Below are 19,619 nucleotides of genomic sequence, written 5' to 3'. Positions count from 1 at the left end.
TTTCATAAAAGAAGTATATGTTCTTATGTTAAGTGTTCTTGACATCCCCCCCACACACACACACGTACAAGAGATACAAGGAAACTCTGGGAGGTGTTGGGTATGTTTATTACCTTGATTGTGGTAATCATGGATGTTTGCACATGTCCAAAATCATCAAGTTGTACACAAAAATATGTGCAGTTTTTAAAATGTGAATTATAGCTCAATAAAGCTGTTTTAATAAAAAATTTAAAAAGTATGCTCATATTTCAAAAATAACCCAAATGCTACATTAAAATGTAAAATGAAAACTAAAAATCCCCTCCATCTTCACTACCCAGAGTCACTTACAATTAACAGTTTCTTATAAAACTTATCAGAAAGGCCCCCAATGGAGTTCTTTTTAAATAACAATCCTTATTTTTCAAACTCTATCTACTGCAGTTATTCTGGTATAGTACAGTGATTAGATTTCATCATATCTTGGTTATACAAATGTTGAAAGCAAAATGTGGCCCATTGGTACCACCTGGCCTGCCTGAAGGCAACTGGAAAAAAGAAATCTCCAAGTCCTCTTTTTTTAAAAATTTTTATTCATTTATTTATTTGACAGACAGACATCACAAGTAGGCAGAAAGGCAGGCAAAGAGAGAGGGGGAAGCAGGCTCCATGCTGAGCAGAGAGCCCAATGCGGGGCTCTATCCCAGGACCCTGAGACCATGACCCAAGCCGAAGGCAGAGGCTTTAACCCACTGAGCTACTCAGGCGCCCCTCCAAGTCCTCTTTAAAAATTAAGAAAACTGGGACACCTGGGTGGCTTATCAGTAAGCATCTGCCTTGGCTCAGGTCACAATTCCAGGGTCCTGGGATCAAGTCCCCATTGAGCTACTTGCTCATCAGGGAGCCTGTTTCTCCCTCTTCCCCCACCCCCCACCGCTTGTGCACTCTCTGTCTGATGAATAAACAAAATCTTTTTAAAAATTAGGAAAACCAAAATGAACTTTCAGCCCTTGACAAATAATTCATCTGTATAATCTTCCCCATCTGCACATGCTGGAAGATTCTTGCATGCATGAAGAAAATACAATGTCCCAGGAATCTGATGTTACTCATCAGTAATGATATGTTCTGCTTTAGTCTTTCAGCCAGAAAATAATCAAAGAATAAGAGGGGTCCTCTTTTTCTGTCAGGGATATACACAAGAACTCAATTTTAGATAATCCAACTATGCTAGAAAAATCATATACAGTAATGACAAGAAAAAAATCATGGCAGGAATGAAATGGAAGGAAATGGGTAAATGGAATTTGGTTATGTAAATATGATCCAAGAGAAAACAACTGAGATGAAATAGCTAAACCATGCTGGGGTTAAGATGAGACAGCCCTGCTTGTTTAATATCCAGTTTAGAGGAGGAAAGGAATTTAACTATTCCAAGCATGGAGGAAATCACAGGCAGGATTACACAGTGTTAATCAAACACACTTTAGAAAGTTCTTGAAAATGTTAAGAGATAAAATCAGCTGATAGAATATATTCAAGGCCTATCAGATATTTTTGAGAGGAGGAGGTAATGGGAGCCAGTAGTTTAGTAAACTAAGAAAATATATAGGGCAGGGATACCTGGGCGGCTCAGTAGTTTACACATCTGATTCTTGATTTTGGCTCAGGTCATCTACTCAGGATCCTGGGATTGAACCCCACATTGGGCTCCATGCTCAGTATGGAGTCTGCTTGTCTCTCTCCCTCTGTTCCTCCCCCTGTGCTCTCTTTCTCTTTATCTTTTTGTTTCTCTCTCTCTCAAATAAATAAATAAAATCTTTTTTAAAAAAGCAAATATATATGGCAGTTTGAAATTGCCAGGATCACATATTCCCTGACCATGTATATGTGGCTCATATTTGCTATTTACTGTCATCTCTGTGCTAAATCCCAACTTTCTCTTTGAATAGCTATGTATCACATTATGCATCTGTAAATTTGTAAATTATGCACTTCCTTCATATACCCTAGTCTTTGTTCAAACTGAACTGTTGCTTACCCATTTATAGGCTGCAATTTCTAACCTCATGCTTTTGTTTTTTTGCTGTCTGTTCAATTGGGAATGTCCTTTTCCTCATCCATTCTAAGTTCACCTTCATAGTGGAATGGTAAGATCTTACCTTCCTTTCAAGTCCAACCCAAAAGCTCAGCTCAAAGGTTACCACTTTTATTAAACTTTTTCAGATTCTACCCCTCACTCCTCCACCCACCTTACCACATTAACAAGCTCTCTCTTTTCCACTTTCATAGGACTTTATCTGTATCTCTTACATGGCATTTAGCACTGGGAAATTTCTTCATTATTAATATGAAAGTACATATGTTGCCTGCTTTACTGGCTTGTACATTCTTTGAGAGAAACTCCACATAGGTTATAACATACACGCCCCAAACACACACACACACACACACACACACACACACACACACACACAGCATCATGCCTTTAACCGCCTGGATGCTCAATAAATATTTGTGGTGCAATTGTGCTAATTATGGTGGTTTTATATACAAAAAGTTGAGAGGAATTTTTTTGAATGCTATAGATAAGCTAGTACATGAAATTTAGTGGTAATTCTTTTTACCATCAATATGATTTTATTATCAGCTACAACTAAGCAAATCCTTATTGTTATGTATGAACATTATTTTTAATCCTCACAACTAAGTAATGGCCTATTATTATTCTCTACCTTCCACATAAGGAAAGTAAGTCTCAGAGAATTTAAGTAATTTGGCCAGGATCACACAGCTAGTAAAGAGCAGAGCTATGAATTGAGCCTTAAGCTTGCTTACTTCAAAGCCCGGTTTCTTTCTATATTTCCATATTTTCTCCCATATTTTTTCAAAGAACTTTCACAACTATTATCTCATTTGTACCACACAACAAAAATGTAAAGTTGGCAGGACTGGGTATTGGCCCTCCTCAACACCCCATTCACTGCTGCATCTCTCATCAGTACACTCCAATCTTCCTCTCCAGTCCGATTGAGGGTCTATCACCATCCCTTTAGTCATCTATAACTCAATATAAACCATACTACCCCCATTGCCTGATTAAGACCTGTAGAAGTAAACTTATGCACTAAAAAGTAGTCCTCTACCATATGATTTTCAGTATGTTAAACCATAAAATTATTTTTTAATTTAAATTCAACTTAATTAACATATAGTATATTATTAGTTTCAGAGTTAAAATTTAGTGATTCTTCAGTTGCATATAACACCCAGTACTCATTCCATCAAGTGCCCTCTTTAATGCCTATCACCCAGTTACCCTATTCCCCCACCAACCTCCCCTCCAGCTGCCCTCAATTTGTGTCCTATAGTTAAGACTCTCTTACAGTTTGCCTCCCTCTCTGTTTTTATCTTATTTTCCTCCCCTTCCCCTATGTTCATTTATTTTGTTTCTTAAATTCCACATGTGAGTGAAATCATATGGTTTTTATCTTTCTCTGACTGATATTTCACTTAGCATAATACCCTTTAATTCCATCCACATGGTTGGAAGTGGCAAGATTTCATTTTTTTTGATGGCTGAGTAATATATATATTATATATATATTATATATTATATATCATATCTTCTATACCCATTCACCCATTGATGGACATCTGGGCTCTTTCCATATTTTGGCTATTGTGGACATTGGTGCTATAAACACATAAAATTAAACTTTATCTTCAAATAACCAAAATGAAAGTGTGCCTGGGTGGCTCAGCCAGATAAGCAGCTGACAATTGATTTTGGCTCAGGTCATGATCTCAGGGTCATGAGATCAAGCCCTAGGTTGGGCTCCATGCTCAGCAGGGAGTCTGATACTCTCCCTCTCCCCCTCCTCCCAATTGTGTGCTCGCTGTCTTTCAAATTAATTAATTCAATTAAAAAGAATAAATGACCAAAATGTACACATGCTCAGTTTTAAAGTTTCTTTCTTGACCTTCTGATATCTTTCCTTCTCTCTAACCCCGCCTTCTTTCCTCTATGCTCCTCTTCCCCCTCCTCTCTCTTTTGCCTTGCTGATGCCATCAACTCTGGCTTAGTCTGCTTTATGGGTGAACCAACATTGGCAAACCTCAGAGAGAAGAGATCAGGAAGTAGAGGAGAGGGCCAGATAAGAAAGACATTCCTGCAATTTGGATGATAGCAAAGGCCCCCATATTTCCTTTTTATGTCATGATGGTGGTTCCCTCAGCCCTTAGCTATCACATCATCAGGGTTCAATGAAGCCAGAGCATTGAAATCATTAAGCAAATCTGCTAAGACTAGAAGGCATACTAGACCAGTCTTATAAGGAAATGAAATAGAGCCACGTGAATGGTATAATCTGAAGGATGTTAAAATGATATATCTGTCCCAAAACATCTTTCCAAACAAAAAGGTCTTGAAGGGATTGCAGCCTTTCAGAATATCCTATGAAAATGAAAATACCCCAAGAAAGTTTTTTTTAGAAGCCTAGGAGATAATATCTCAGTAGGGATTCATTTCCCAAAGTGACAGTGGATCAAAGGGAAAAGCCACATAAGAATGCACAGGACAAGAAACAGAACAGGAAGATGATACATGTCATAAAGGAAGATAAAAGGGTGACAAATTTTGACTCCTTCAGAGTTATACTAAGGTAGACCTTGTTCCTACTGCTTTACCAGGTGCTCCGGATCCCAGTCATGTAAGTAAGAAGAATTTTTGGAAAGCGTTGGAAAGGAATTGGGAACTCCAGCTGTCCTAGTGTTATGTAGTATTGCTGACAATGAAAAGTTTCAGTCTGTATTAAGCACATTATGGGTTAAAATTACAAAAGTCCTTCAAGCTCTAATGCAATCATAGGAATATCATGTTGAACAAAATAGACACCAGAATGGAACTGTACCCAAAGGGTAGCGGGGCATTGGGCCAGAGAGCTGTCAAGTAACCTGTCTTTTTGACTATTTCCAGGACTAAAAAAAGAAGGGGCAGGAGCTTGAGTTGCTTGAAGATGCAGTTCAGCCAGCGTTGGGAAGGAAGACCCAGACACAGACCTGAAATATTTTAGACATTTGTCCCCCGCCCCCAAATTGTGGCGTACAAAGTAGAATTTCAAATTATTCAATCTTTCTTTTCTCCCTAAACTAACAACCAGCATGTGTATTTTATTAACATAACTGAGCATAACTGCAGTCTCTTTATAAATCTGTTTAATGAACACATTTATCTCATGTTTCTCTAAAAATTCATTACCCAGTTAACAAAACCTCATTTACTTAAAATGTGTTCATGAGCGTTATAAAGTCTCCATAAATCTCACAGTGTTGTGAGTGTAAGAAGGATTAAAGTGCAGGTAAACATGAGACTTTCTTTTCTTTTTTTTCTTTTTTTTTAAAGATTTATTTATTTATTTATTTGACAGACAGAGATCACAAGTAGGCAGAAAGAGAGGAGGAAGCAGGCTCCCTGCTGAGCAGAGAGCCCAATGTGGGGCTCGATTCCAGGACCCTGAGATCATGACCTGAGCCAAAGGCAGAGGCTTTAACCCAGTGAGCCACCCAGGCGCCCAACATGAGGCTTTCAATGTGATTACTTCCCTATTCTTATTTTGACTTATTCAAGATACTAAAACAACTTTAGTCATTCTGACAAAAGTCAGTGTAGCTCTTTTTTTCTACTCAAAAGAGAATAATTCTGTAAGTTTAGGTAGTTTGGAACTCATACTTAAAGATGTTGAATTTGGTCTTTGCTCTTTAGCATGAGGGTGGGGGTGAGGAGAAAGGTCTGTATTCTTATCCATTGGGTAAATATGTCTGTAGGCAAGGCACTGTTCACTGCTTTAGTTCGTGGACTGTTTAAAAATCTTTCTTGGTTACTCCATAATCCCCGTTTTAATCATCTCATCTTCCTGCTCAAGTGTCTCCAGTTCTGATTCTAAATCATTATTTGGTAAGCTATATCATTCATAACTCAACCAGGAAGGCAAAAAAAAAAAAAAAAAAAGAAAGCTTCTGAGTGGTGAAAAATGGATGCCATAAAAGACATGCACTGTATATGTCTTCATGTGAGAGCCCCTGCTCTGCCCCTAAACAATTTCAGGAAGTTTACCTGTCCAGTTTCAAATTCACAGATGATTAAAAATGATAAATTAAAATGAGGTTACTGCTGCTACAGATTATTATTATTTTTAACCTTTATTACATGTTACTAGCTACTGAACACTATGCTAAGGCTTTTACATCCATTATTTCACTAAATCTTTGCAACAACTCTATAAAGTTAGATATAATAAATAAATCCATTTTACAGTTTCATAAACTGAGTTTTAGACTAAATTTTAGGATTTTCAAATTTATCTATATTTAGTATGGACAGGCATATAGGTAACAGTGTAAAGGGCTATGAGATAGTCTGATAACAAAAGATTAGAAAAAGTACAAAAGAGAAAGAAAATACATGTAGTTGGAAAGCATAGGAATTTGGAGGTTTTTAATTTGGAGACAGGCTACTTTATATCTCTCAGCAGGTTTCAAAGGCAATATGGTGTTAAAATATTGTTAAGGAGCTGGTTTGTGTACTTATAACCCCTAAACCATTAAAAATAAATTAAATTATGTTTAAAATCATTATTTAAGAATGGAGAAAGAAGTGTAACGCATGCTGTAAGTACGGAAAATTTTTAATTAAAGCCTCTGGATTCTGGTTCTGTTTGTCAGTTTGCTGTGGTTTGAGCATATCCCATCACCAGAGTTTATCCATTATGCTGACTAATGTGGAATTGACCATTTTTAAAGGAGACTTGGGAACACAACTGACTAGATGTGTGATTTGAAGTTGCCAAAGACAATCCCCAACCCCACTCTAATAAAGAGACAGAAATACCTGTCCCTTAGCCCTACTTAACATGACCACATGGCCCAGGTTCAGGATGTGATTGTAATTTGTGATGAGAAGAGAAGGTTAGATCTTGAGCAAGGCCATTTCTCAAGAAGCCAGCCCTTGGTGGAGTACCTGGGGTTTGCTTAGTGCACCTGAGTGATTCAGGGAAGAATGAGAACTCTGGGCAAAAACATTCAGAATAAGCCAGGGTCCCTGTAAGACTACTACAGGTACCCTTCAACAAAGTTGGCCTGATCCACAATCTTACCTATTACACCTTGCCTAGATCTATTCATAGTAAATATTCCAAACAAAACATTGTAGGAAGGGACCCTAGGGACTGAATAGGTAGGATGTGGAAGAGGCTGAGGTACTGAAGGCTGTACTCTGAGTGAGAATTAAACAAATGGCCTAGTGTGGATGGGAAAAGGGGAAATTACATGAGACAGACATTTAAAAAAAAAGTCCCAAACCTCTGTGGTCTTTGAGAAATGTTTGCAACTTTTTACAAGGGCAGTGGTATTACTCCTAATTTCCTAGCCAAATATTTATTAAATTAACCAAGGACTGAGTACATCAGGCTGCCTCACATCACTGCAACATCTCACTTACTTTCCCAGCAGCTCTAAACTGAGGTACTGTAAAAAAGAAAAAAGAAAAAAACACCTCTTCCACACTCTAAATAGCGACATTACAGTGGAAAGTTGGAATGTGTTCTGGGAGTGGGTGTGTTTATTTGAGTTCAGTGTGTGCAGAAAAGGCAAGCCTCCATAGCCATTTACACATTTTCCTCCTCAATGATGGTTACACAGACAGCTGAGCTCCTGGACTAAGTTTCTGAATGGTAATGTACATTTATAAAGATTATTTTCTTAACTATTTTGAGACACTTTATAAATAATGTGCATGTGTCTGCTGAGCATATATATATATATATATATATATATATATATATATTTAGTCAACTTTTGTTTATTTTCTCCTGAGGGCGATCTTGTGTGGTTACTTTTGTGGTATGATTTCTGAGGTGTCAGAAAGAGTTTCTACCTCAGCCACCTCAAAATTGGGTTGACCCACCACAGAGCCTAAAATCTCCACATTGCTCAAACATTTGATTTAGTCATTGAAAGCAGCTGTTAAAATCCAAATGTTACATTGGGATATTAAGCAGACATAAGAAATTAAATACTATGTAAAGTAGAAAAGAATACAGAGAAATTGTTTCTAATGTTAAGTTTCAAAAGAAGAAAGCAAATGACATATACAGTCTGGATCAGATATTGTTCTTAAAATGTCATGGGGTCAGAAACCAGCATATATGATTCAACTCATGAATATGAAACTATAGTAAAAGAAACCCAGCATTGTTAGGCAGGTTTTGTTCTAATTTATTTTAAATGAGTGCTTTCCACAGTTTATGATCCTCAGATCCCACTCTCTTGACAGTGTATCTTATATTCCCCTTGCTGAGCTCCACAGGCTCCCAATGACCTGGTAATCAACTTTGGTGGGACCCAAATCCCTACCTCCTGGGAAATTTGCAGAGCCTGACATCTTTTAGAAAGGAGCTTTTTCTAAATGGAGTTTTTAGAAAAACCACCTAATCTCTCTTGGTAGCAAACTGCCAAACCAAGCTCATTTCCTCAAAGGATGGTAGAGGACTTAGCAGCCTCCTATATTGCTCTGAAATTGGAGAATAAAATTTTGTAGGCCCAAGTGAAGTGGCTGATGGAAGAAAATGTTGCCCCACAGGCCCAGATCCTAGAGCTCCAGATGCCCCAAACAGTCAAGGAGACTTGACCACTCCAGAAGACCTCAGAGTCCCAGGAGCCCCAGAAACCTCTAGAAAACTTAGATCTCCCTCAAGCCTGGAAGTGCCAAGAACTCACAGAAGTTGAGGATCCCCAGAATCTCAGAAAGCCCCAGGGCCTTCCAGCCTGGAAGCCCCCAGCAGCCCAGGAGCACGAGGAAATGCCAATGGTCCAAGAGACCCAGAAGCCCTTGGAACCCCCAGCATCCCCATAGGCCCTGGAGCTTCCAGGAATCCATGAGCCACAGGCACCTTCACTGGTTTGGAGCTCTCAGCAGCCTGGAAATCCTAAAATCCTCCAGAAGTCAAGGAACTCCAGAAGCCCCCACTTTGCATAGGAGGCCCAGGAGCCCCCAGATACCCAGGATGTCCTGGTGCCCAAGAAGCCCCAGAATTCAGAGCACCAGGATCTTCCAAGTGCCCAGGAGACCCAGGATGCAACAGAATGCCAGGAGACCCAACAAACCTGGAACACCTTAAACTTCCAACTCTTCAGGAGTCTCTGGAAACTGGAATGCCCCACCAGCCTCTGGATCCTTTAGATGTCCAGGAATTCCTAGAGCCCTCCCTGGAGGACCTAATAGTTGCTTTGACAACAGCAGCTTCAGAGTTCCCATAGTCTCCCAGTGGGTTAGAGGGTGAAGCTTTCTTCCTAGAATACTGTTTAGCCTTCAGTGGAGATTACCAGAACTTGCTGAGTTCCTGGTTCAATGGAATAGTTACATGAGAGTCAGAGGGCACCTGTATCCTACTGAAGCAACTGTGGTGAGCTTTGTTGGCAAATGATTCTCAGGTGAGGCAGGAATGTGTTTTTAAGCCCTTACTAGATATCTAAAGTGTGCCCTGCTGGAGCAATATGAAAGTTTCATAGCAGTGTTCCAGGATACTTTTGACAGTCCAGAAAACATGGAAGATGCTAGTCACTGCACTCGTCAGCTTTGCCAAGGGGAGGGTCCTGTCCACCAGTGTGTGACCCACTTCCATCTCCGCTCAAGAACTAAATTGGAATGAAAGCATTCTCTGCATCCAATTTCAGGAAGGCCTTACCAGTTCTGTCCCAGATGATCTGTCTTACACAAGCCCAGCAGCCACCAACCTATCCGATCTGATCATTCAGTGCCTAGAAGAGAAGATAAGTGGCAAGCCTGATCTAAATCCACAAGGAGCAAGTCCCTATGAGGAGATAACTGGACCTGAGTGTTCACTAGCTGAAAACCAGCCTGTGCAGGCTGCAAGCAATAACCCACATCTCAGTGAAGCTGAACACACCCACTGCTGTGAAGGCCTCTTGTGTCTCTACTACGGTCATCCTGGTCATTTTGACAGAGATTGTTCTGTCAAGCCTCATCGTGCATAGTAGGTGGGAAACATCAAGACCCTACAGTAAGGGAGAACCCACATAGGCCAATTTACAAATATGGGTCACTCTCACTTTCAGTATCCATGTCTCATACCCTATGGCTTACTGTTGAATTCTGACTAGGAAGACTATAGTTCTTTGAGCAAGCAATGGTGGATCCAGGTTCCTACAGGAACAGAACTGACCATTCTGTGGTTCTTTGAGAGAATTGTCCATCCACAATAATATCTTCCCTCTGATGCTTGAAATAGTAGATGGTCAACCACCAATTGATGGACCCATAACCAAGGAAACACAGTCTGTGGAAGTTAACATAAGAAACCACATAAAAGAGCTCCAGTTTGATATTATTCATGCACCATGGTACCCTCTGTTTCTTGGAATTCACTGGCTTGAAACGCATGATCCAAACTTTGAGTGGAGCACCTGCACTGCATCCTTTCCATCCCATTATTGTCACTACAGTTGCTTCAGGCACAAGTGGAATGGAAGATGTTGTGATGAAATAATTGGTGAATAGATCTTGTGTCCTTAATAACCTTTTTTCTGTTCCTCGGCTCTCATCAGTATTTGCTCCTTCAGAATCTTCCACTGATGGGGCACCTGGGTGGTACAGTCAGTTGAGCTTTCAGCTCTTGGTTTGGCTCGGGTCGTGATCTCAGAGTCCTGAGATAGAGCTCATGTTGGTCTGTGGTCTCAGCAAGAGTCTGCTTAAGGTCCTTTCTCCCTGTGCTCCTCCCCCTTCCTTGTGCTCGCTCATTCTCTCTCAAATGAAGACAATTAATTAATTAATTAATAATATATTTTTAAAAATTTTCCACTGAATCTTTGGCAAGGAAATAAGTATACTTGCACAATGACCCTGCCTCTCAGATCATGCAATGATCTCAGATCGGGCGATTAACCTGGTGTCTTTGAGTTGCTTTTTTTCACCAACTCCGCATGCCCCCACCTTGAACCCTGCATTAATGTGGGGCTGTTTTAATTGCAATTTATTCAACAGTATGCATGAGCAAAGGTATTAGGAACTAACGTTGAAAAAGTGTAGTTGAGGGACGCCTGGGTGTCTCAGTTGGTTGGTTAAGCATCTGCCTTAGGCTCACGTCATGATCTCAGAGTCCTGGGATTGCTCTCTGCCTCAGGCTCCCTGCTCATTGGGAAGCAAGCTTTTCCCTCTCCCTTTGCCCCTCCCCCTGATTATGCTCTCTCTCTTGCAAATAAATAAAATCTTTTAAAAAAGAAAAAAAATGGAGTTGTTAGATTTACTTGACTTTTTTGTCAAAATTTTATCAAAATTGCAACATTTTCTCAATAAACAAAACAAATCTGCAAGTGATAATTTTTAAAAATCAATAAATATTGGCCATTTCTACTGGTGTTTGAATTATTTCATGACTTAGCTGAGGGAAGAGGAAAGGGACAAATAAATTGGGAGAGAGGAGATTGGCAAGGACTTAAAGTTTGGGTGAGATCCTGAGCATTCCAGGGGCAGTCAGGTCAGTGGGTGATGGGGTTGGGGGAAACAGAGAGTAGGGGAATGGTTGTGGTAGAGGGAAATTGGGTAAGGTATGGGGGAGTAGGGGGTAGAGGGTAGAGGGAAGGTTGTGAAGAGAATTTGGGGAAGATTGGGAGGGAAGGTTGAAAGGGGTTCAGGTGAGGGTAGGGATGAGAGGAGGATAAATTCCTACAAAAATAAAGGGTGAAGCAAAGAGAGATACTGAACAATTTTAAAAGAAAACATCTTGGACTTTGTAAGTTAACTAAACAAAAGCATTGAAGAAGGTAATGACACCCCTCAGTGACCCAACTTTCCCAGTAAAGTGACAAGGGCTTATTCCCTGCACCAGGGACATTTGTCTTAGGGCTCATGCCTGTTAATTTGCTCTTGCTGGTGCTTAAGGATGGGATAGCAGGAATCAACTTTCAACACATGCAGATCATTAGTAGCCAACTATAACTCTCCCACATATAGAGGTTGCCCCACCCTGCAAGTCATGCTGCTTGCATGACACACAGAGAGAGCCAACTCAGTGAAAAGAATTATGTCCTTATGGACCTGAGACAGGGTAGTGTTCTGACTTAAATCACACACACATATACATTCCCACAAAATACAGGGTTGGGGGAAGGAGGAGTGGGATCTCCAGGTAAGTTGTAAAAAATTATCAAAAGATTCTAATGCTTTTCCTCTGTCTTTTCAACACTCCTTTTGGAGTCTCCTTCTGAAGCCACTTGAAGGAGTTTCTACCTCTTACTTAGAGAAATAATCAAATATATGAACATAACCTTAGAAAGAGATAGGTGAGGAACCTACCATCATTGAGCACCTAGTATGTTCCATTTATAATATCAGGCTGTTATACACATTAACTTATGTCTCAGAATAATCCAGTGTAGTAGGTATGTTTGCTCCTGTTTTATCAATGAACAAATAGAGTCCCATGGAGGCCAGTTCACTTGCCCAAAGTCACATTAGTAAGTGTTGGAGACCTGTTTGGTTTTCACATTTGCCCTTTTTCCTACAGCATGCCAATTTCCCTAATGCAGTGGTAAGGGTCAAACGAGATTATGGTGGCAGAGAGCTAAATGAGATAACCCTGAAAAGGGAAGAGAGGACTCAGAATAAAATCTGCAGGGACTATTTGGGTAATAGTTCTGTTTCCCGAGTTCCCATGGTCTTACTCTCAACCCCCTCTCCACCACATTAACCCCTAAACTTTCTATTTCATCTCTTGGAAAAATTATTTTATTAAACTAATGGCACAACCCCCTTTCACACAGCTAGCATAGATAATAAATATATATATAACTGAAACATGATAAAATTAACAGTAATAACTAGCGTTTAATAAGCACTTGGGTTTTGCCAGACATCGGACTAAGTGATTAGGTATTATTAGTCCCTTTATATAAATCAAAGAAGTGAAACCCACTGAGGTGAGGTCACTTGCCAAAGGCCACACTGCTAGGAATTGGTAGATGCTAAAAACGAACCATGATCTGTCTCATTTCAGAGCTGGAATTCAAGCCAATACACCACACTGCTTCTCAGGCTGAATAAATTTTACTCTTTATTACCGCTTTAACAATATTTATTCACCAGACATGAGTTATATTACTTTAGAAAAATATATTAATTTGTTAGTGCATTTATTTATTTATTCATTTAACAGGCTTTGCTGAATGTCTTCAATGTGTCAGGCAAAGCATGGAGGAAGAGGAAGAGAGGTACAAAGATGTCTAATGTATGATTCATGGTCCTTGCTCTAACCACAGTTAACAGGGGAAGTTGTGCAACACAGCACTGCTGGTGTACAGAGGAAAGTACTATTTTTGCTATGGACTAAAAAACTGTGTTTTGAGCTGGGTCTTGAAGGAATATCACTGGAAACAAAAGGGAGGGCATGGTTTTCTAGATTGAATAAAGTGCACACAAAGAAGCAAGTAGGAGGGAAAAATAATGGTGTCATTAGAAAAGATAGGTCTATTTCACTGGAGAGTAGTGATGTGTGTACGTGTATGTAGGGTAACTGGTAGGTGGTGTTGGGGAGATGAAACTTAACAGAGAAATTGCAAGTTTCAGGTTAAAGACCTATCTACATGGATAAAGCATTTAAAATTTATCCTATGGGCAGATTGCACTGGAATCTTTGTTTTTCTCCTGTATTAGATTTGGGTGTGCTTCTTCCCCTCTTTTGCTGCAAAGTAATGCACACTCATTGTAACAAATTCATATATATGTAAGAAGTTTATAACATAAAATTAAAATGCCCCTTATCTCACAAATTATTTTTAAGTAGGAAAGAAACATGATTCGTTTATATTTTAGAAATTTGATCGCAATATAGAAAATAACAGAGAAAGTGACAAAGTATCCCCATTATATTTTATCTTCTTAGATTTTTATGAAGATAGGCTCAAATCATCAAAAGCAAAGAATTAAAAGTAAGTTAAATCCAACTTTCCTCAAATATTTATTTTGAGTTCCTAGTATGAGCAAGACATTGGAGTATGCACACATATACACAGAATGTCCAAACCATTAAAAAATTTAAAATCTAATAATGGTTGAATTATAAGAAACTCGTGAATTGTAAGAAACTGCTTTTCTATTTGGACTTCCTTAGTTTCACATTTTAAAGATACTAACTGGAGAGGATTTTCTGAAATTATATATTCTGCAATACTGGCACAGGTACAAAGAAAACAGTTCCCTCTTTAGCTAACTTTTCTAAGTTTAAGCTTTAATAGGAAAAGTAATCACTATATATTTTGGTAACTTTCCTTCCTGGTTTGTTTTCTTTAAAAATATTTCATATTTCATGCTATCAAAGTACACCTGGAGTAGTCATGGTCATTCCATGGAGGGCTTTATGTCCTTTAAATATCTGTATATTTCTCAAACTATGTTTTTATATATTTCTCAAAGTATGTATATCTTTAAAAGTATATCTTTAAAGTACCTGTATATTTCCCAAAGTATGATTTTAAAAGATTTTATAGGGATAGATGACTTTAAAATTCCTACTGTAATTAACTTTGATATCTAGTATGTTACTAGATATCAAGTATTAAAATGACAAGAGTAACATAGGGGTCAGAAAATTAGGGATGAGGATATTAGGAGTAAACTCCAGAGTTCATTGCTTACTGGCTGTATGACCTATTTGACTTATGAAATGAGAATAATAATACTTACTTTGCCTACCTGATGAAGGTAGAGAAAACATCAAATGAAAAAGCTCATGCTAAAAAAAAAATCATGAAAGTTAAAAATGTTGTTTAAATAAAAAGTATTAAAATAACTTATGTTTGTAATAATGACCCCAAGGAACTCCACAGTACTAAAATGCCTGTTTCAGGCTTCCAGTTATGGAATGAATAAGTCATGAATTTGAATAAAAGGTACAGCACAGAGAATATAGCCAATGATAATGTAATAGCATTGTATGGTGACAGATGGTAGCTAAATTTAAATAAATAAACATTAGTTATTTATTATTGATTTAATAATTATTAATAACTATAATAATTATAATTTTAATTAATATGACTAGTTTTTAATATTTAAATTATATAGAGTACATAACATTGTTAAGGCAAACATTCAGACCTACCTCAATAAATGGATGTGCAAAAGACCATTTATACAAAAGAAAATGCCATTAATGAATAAACATAAAAAGCATTTGACTATTAGTAATAAACACATATTTAATAATGAAAAATAAAATGCCCATTTAAATTAATTTCAATTTCACAGACATCCAGTAAGTATTTATTATCTGCCAATACTCTATATTGTCAATCAAAGCAAAATTTAATTAGGTTTGATATAATTATTGTATCAAGTAGATTTTTGGTATTATTATAATCAAATTATTTAAATATAGAAATAACAACTTTTGCATATACGTGTGTGTGTGTATATATATACCAGCACTCTATTTATCAGAATATTATATTATTTAAAATGCTGCTTCTTTCCTGAGGTATATCACTTAAATAAGAACTTACTATAATTGGTCTGAGCTTATTTCTTCATCTATTTAGCCAAAGCTGGAGAAAACAAGTCAGAACAAATTAATCTTCATGTCCCGCCAAAAAATTTTAAATTAAAAATTGAAACTCATAAGACTGTCATATTTTCCACTTTGAATTTATTTATATGATTTCTATGTAAAAACAATTGAAAGTTGAAATGTCAAACTGTACTGGCTTCTTAGTAAGTCATAGTGTGTATAGGAAACAACTGCCATCATCATTTAATATGACTAACAGGGTCCTCACTTTAGTTATTATTCTGCTTCAAAATAATCCAAATATGTGAGAAAGTTTGGTGAAGAGTTTTAGTTTGGAGAATGTGTGACATACTCCAGCCATGCTCGTGGGGGTGGGGTGGGGAACAAATGCCAGCAGTAGTCAAATGTGCCTGACTTGACTCAAATGGGAGAACCATTATGTATTCTGATACAGATAAAAATGGGATATGGCACAGAAACACAAAATAGTCATATGTGCACAGGACATCTAACAACCTAAAATTTGCATAAGAAAATGAAAGCATGAAATTTTACAACCACTGTTGTAAATTTAGAACAGAATGTCTGAAACTCTATACCTGATCTCAGTTTTTCTTTGCCTTTCACATTGCTTTTTCCTGTCAGTTATACCACAATTACCACATAATAAGCAACAAATGAAGCAACTGTATTGCCAGGGAAGCTCCTCTATTAGAAGAAAGGGCAGCCAAATTCCAATATTATTAAAGGCATTCCCCAAAAGGTAAATACCAAAGGGAATTTCCATTTTTCAGCTTCTGTAGATGTAACATTGACTTCTGTTGTAAAGTTGGACATGTGTCTGAAGTAATGGGAGACAGACCAATTAGGGACTAAGCAAAATGACACTTAAGGATTAACAATATTCGGGGCACCTGGGTGGCTCAGTGGGTTAAAGCCTCTGCCTTCGGGTCAGGTCATGATCCCAGGGCTCTCTGCTCAGCAGGGAGTCTGCTTACCCCCCTCTCTCTCTGCCTGCCTCTATGCATACTTGTGATCTCTGTCTGTCAAATAAATAAAATCTTTAAAAATTTTAACAATATTCAATGGAAAATATTAATATGTTTCAATACTTTTAATTTTTTTACCAATAAATTTTTATCTATTCACTGTATTTTCCCTGAGTAAAGAGAAGAGGGAAAAGAGTCAGCATGTGTGTTAAAAAAAACAATAGCAAGAATGGTGAGTGCTGTGAATTGTGTAAGACTGATGATTCACAGACCTGTACCCCTGAAGTAAATAATACATTATATGTCAATTTAAAAAAATAGCAAGTGAGAAAGGAAGTACCCAGAACAACAAAGTCCACCTTCAAACAAACATTCCTCAGTAATGGAGTCACTAAAGCCCAAGGAGGCTCACTCAGTCTCCTGCGGTTCAGAAATGAGAAGAAGGGATGAGGGAAAGAACAGATGGGTACAAGCTTTCATACCCTCTCCATTTCCCAATGAATTTCAAGATTTCACACAAAACTTTGGTTTCTAGCACTAAAAAAGGGGTTATATTTGTCTGTCTCCTATTACATAGTCTTGTGGCCACTGTGACGTAAGTTTCTTGCACCCGCCAAAAAATTCTTGAATGACTTGAATATACATTCATCTTCCCTTTCTTGGTCTCTTGGCCCTAGTTTCTACGTGGAAAACCCCACTCATTGCTTCTGCTTCTCTCTACAACAAGATTAGAGATTAAATTAGGTTTGATCCATCCAAATACAAGTGTATTAATAAGAATCACATCAAGGAATGATCTTGAAAAGGAGATTGGGAACAAGGAGGTGGAGAGTTCTTAGCTTCTTCAGGATTTTTGCAGAAATCATTTAAGAGTCATGGAAAAATCCCACAAATTAAATATGTATGTGTGGGGGCTTTTACTGGGAGGGAGAATAGAACAGGGGATAAGATAGGGGTCATATCTGGCCCAAAATAGGAAATAGAGGAACAGGAACACAATAGAAAAGATGGTTCAAGACCTCCACACTTGAAGAGGGGCCACCAAGCTATGTTCCATATTCTTTCCCTTGTGCAGAACGTTTCATTAAAGATGCTTTGGCTATTTTTCTCAGTGTAAAAATAAGTTTGTGAATAATCCTAAAAGAACATGGAGAAAACTAACACATTATATTTGCACAAACCAGGCCACATAGCAATCACCCAGTCAGTTATTTGTGAACTCCTATAAACCCAGACAAATACGACAACTAGACAGGGGCAATGACTGGAGGAGACAAGAACCCAGGATCAGACACACATCACCCAATGCACTCTATTGCATTTGCCCTGTTTCAACACAGTGAGGTACGTTTATGGTGATCTCATAGCATGTAAACAAAACCTTCTTTTCTCCTTTAGCTACCATGACACTAATCACTGCAGCAACAGGACAGAGCACAGGCTCTGGTCAGCACAAAGAAGTCATGGTTTATGCTCTCCCTGGAAGCCAAGAAGAAAAGCCCAGAATTTATAAAGGTTAAGAAATTTAGTCTTTGGAGCACCTGAGTAGCGCAGTCGTTAAGCATCTGCCTTCACCTCAGGTCATGATCTCAGGGTCCTGGGATTGAGCCCTGTGTCGGGCTCCCTGCTCAGTGGGAGGCCTGCTTTTCCCTCTCCCTCTCCCTGCTTGTAATCCCTCCCTTACTGTGTCTCTGTCTGTCAAATAAATAAATAAAACCTTAAAAAAAAGAAATTTAGTCTTTGCTACTTGCACCCACCCTGGGGCAGCTCAAGATAGGTTCAGAGGTATTGTTCTTAAACTTGTTCTTACCAACTCATTCTTTTTACACACACACACACACACACACACACACAACTCACACACTCTGTTGTGCATGGTAGGCCTAGCCCAATCAAGTGAAGGATGGCTCTGGTATGTAAAGTGAGTCCCATGCCCTGGGATTAGAGGTCCAGAACAGGAATCCTTTATTACACCTATAGACAACCCTTACCTAATCTTGACTTCCCTTCTGCACCTTTCACCTGGTGCAGCCTCTCCTAACCTTCCTGCACAACTTTTCATGTCCAGAAAGATTTCCAATCTTCCAGTAGAAGGATATCAAGTCATGGGGCAACTGAGTTAAAACCTAATCTCCCAAGGAACACTGAAAGTGGAGGAGATACTACGCAGAAAAGCCAGCTCAAATTAGCAAAAATAAGGTAAATCAATAGTCTGTGCACTCAAATAATTTGTTTTCCTGGCGATTAAAAAAAAAAGTATTCCTGCTGTCCAGACCTAGAATTACTGTCAATTTATCCTTGAGATTGCTCATGTACCTAAGAACACAATGCAGGAACAAGGGCCTTAAAATTAAGATATGTAAAATTACAAAACCAGAATATTTATGTTATAAAAAAAAGTTAAAATGCACAGTGTCGTGCACATCATTCACATGCAGCAGTGCAGCTGGCATCTTGGAGAAAGTGGGGCCTATTGTGTGGTTATCCAAGGGATCAAATAAAATTCTATTGGCTCAGAATGAGGTGGGAGTAAGCTTAGCAGCAGCAAGTGTACAACTGTTCTCCCAACAACCCCTTTGCCTCCTGTCACAACCTATTGCCTGAGACAGTTCTCAATACCCTACCCTAAGAGTGGGTTATGAGACAAGATGTGGAGAAACCCTGCCTTACCCCTGAGAGATTCCCTCCCATAGAATGTAATGGTTCATGAGTTGGGTCCATCAAACTGGTCTCACGCTTAATCTTTGCACTCTGGCATAGGAAAAATCATTATGTGTTTCTTTCTTTGAAGGGAAAACAATTTCCCCATATAGGCCACTTTCAAAAGCTGGAGATTCTCAGGGCAGAGACTCAGATAAAGCACACAGAGAAGGATTTTTCCCCAAAACCCTCACATGCATTTGGATAGAGCATGGTTGGAGTTCATTTGCCTTCCCCCTTCCTCCACTTACCCTGCCAAAAGGGAAGAGAAGATAATGTTGTGGACTCCAGCCAGAGATACATGGCAGTGTCAGCTGCCCCCTCCCCACTCTGTTCCCACTTTCTCCACTCTGTCACTGATGCCTGCTCC

The 19,619-nt window shown here is 38.6% G+C and overlaps 1 protein-coding gene across 1 annotated transcript; it reads left to right on the top strand.

Annotated features, from left to right (window-relative positions):
* Positions 1-8,518: 8,518 nt before the first annotated feature.
* On the top strand, positions 8,519-10,035 carry RTL3 (retrotransposon Gag like 3; the record flags this gene model as incomplete). The annotated part of the gene is given in 12 exon segments (XM_080795520.1): positions 8,519-8,575; positions 8,579-8,665; positions 8,669-8,890; positions 8,894-8,939; positions 8,942-8,967; positions 8,971-9,222; positions 9,316-9,361; positions 9,364-9,461; positions 9,465-9,488; positions 9,490-9,510; positions 9,513-9,664; positions 9,666-10,035. Coding segments are annotated over 12 exon segments (1,401 nt in total).
* Positions 10,036-19,619: the final 9,584 nt, after the last annotated feature.

This window comes from Martes martes, assembly GCF_963455335.1.
Source record: "Martes martes genome assembly, chromosome: X".
In the NCBI taxonomy this organism is placed as follows: Eukaryota; Metazoa; Chordata; class Mammalia; order Carnivora; family Mustelidae; genus Martes; species Martes martes.
This window is presented reverse-complemented; position numbering and strand designations above follow the sequence as displayed.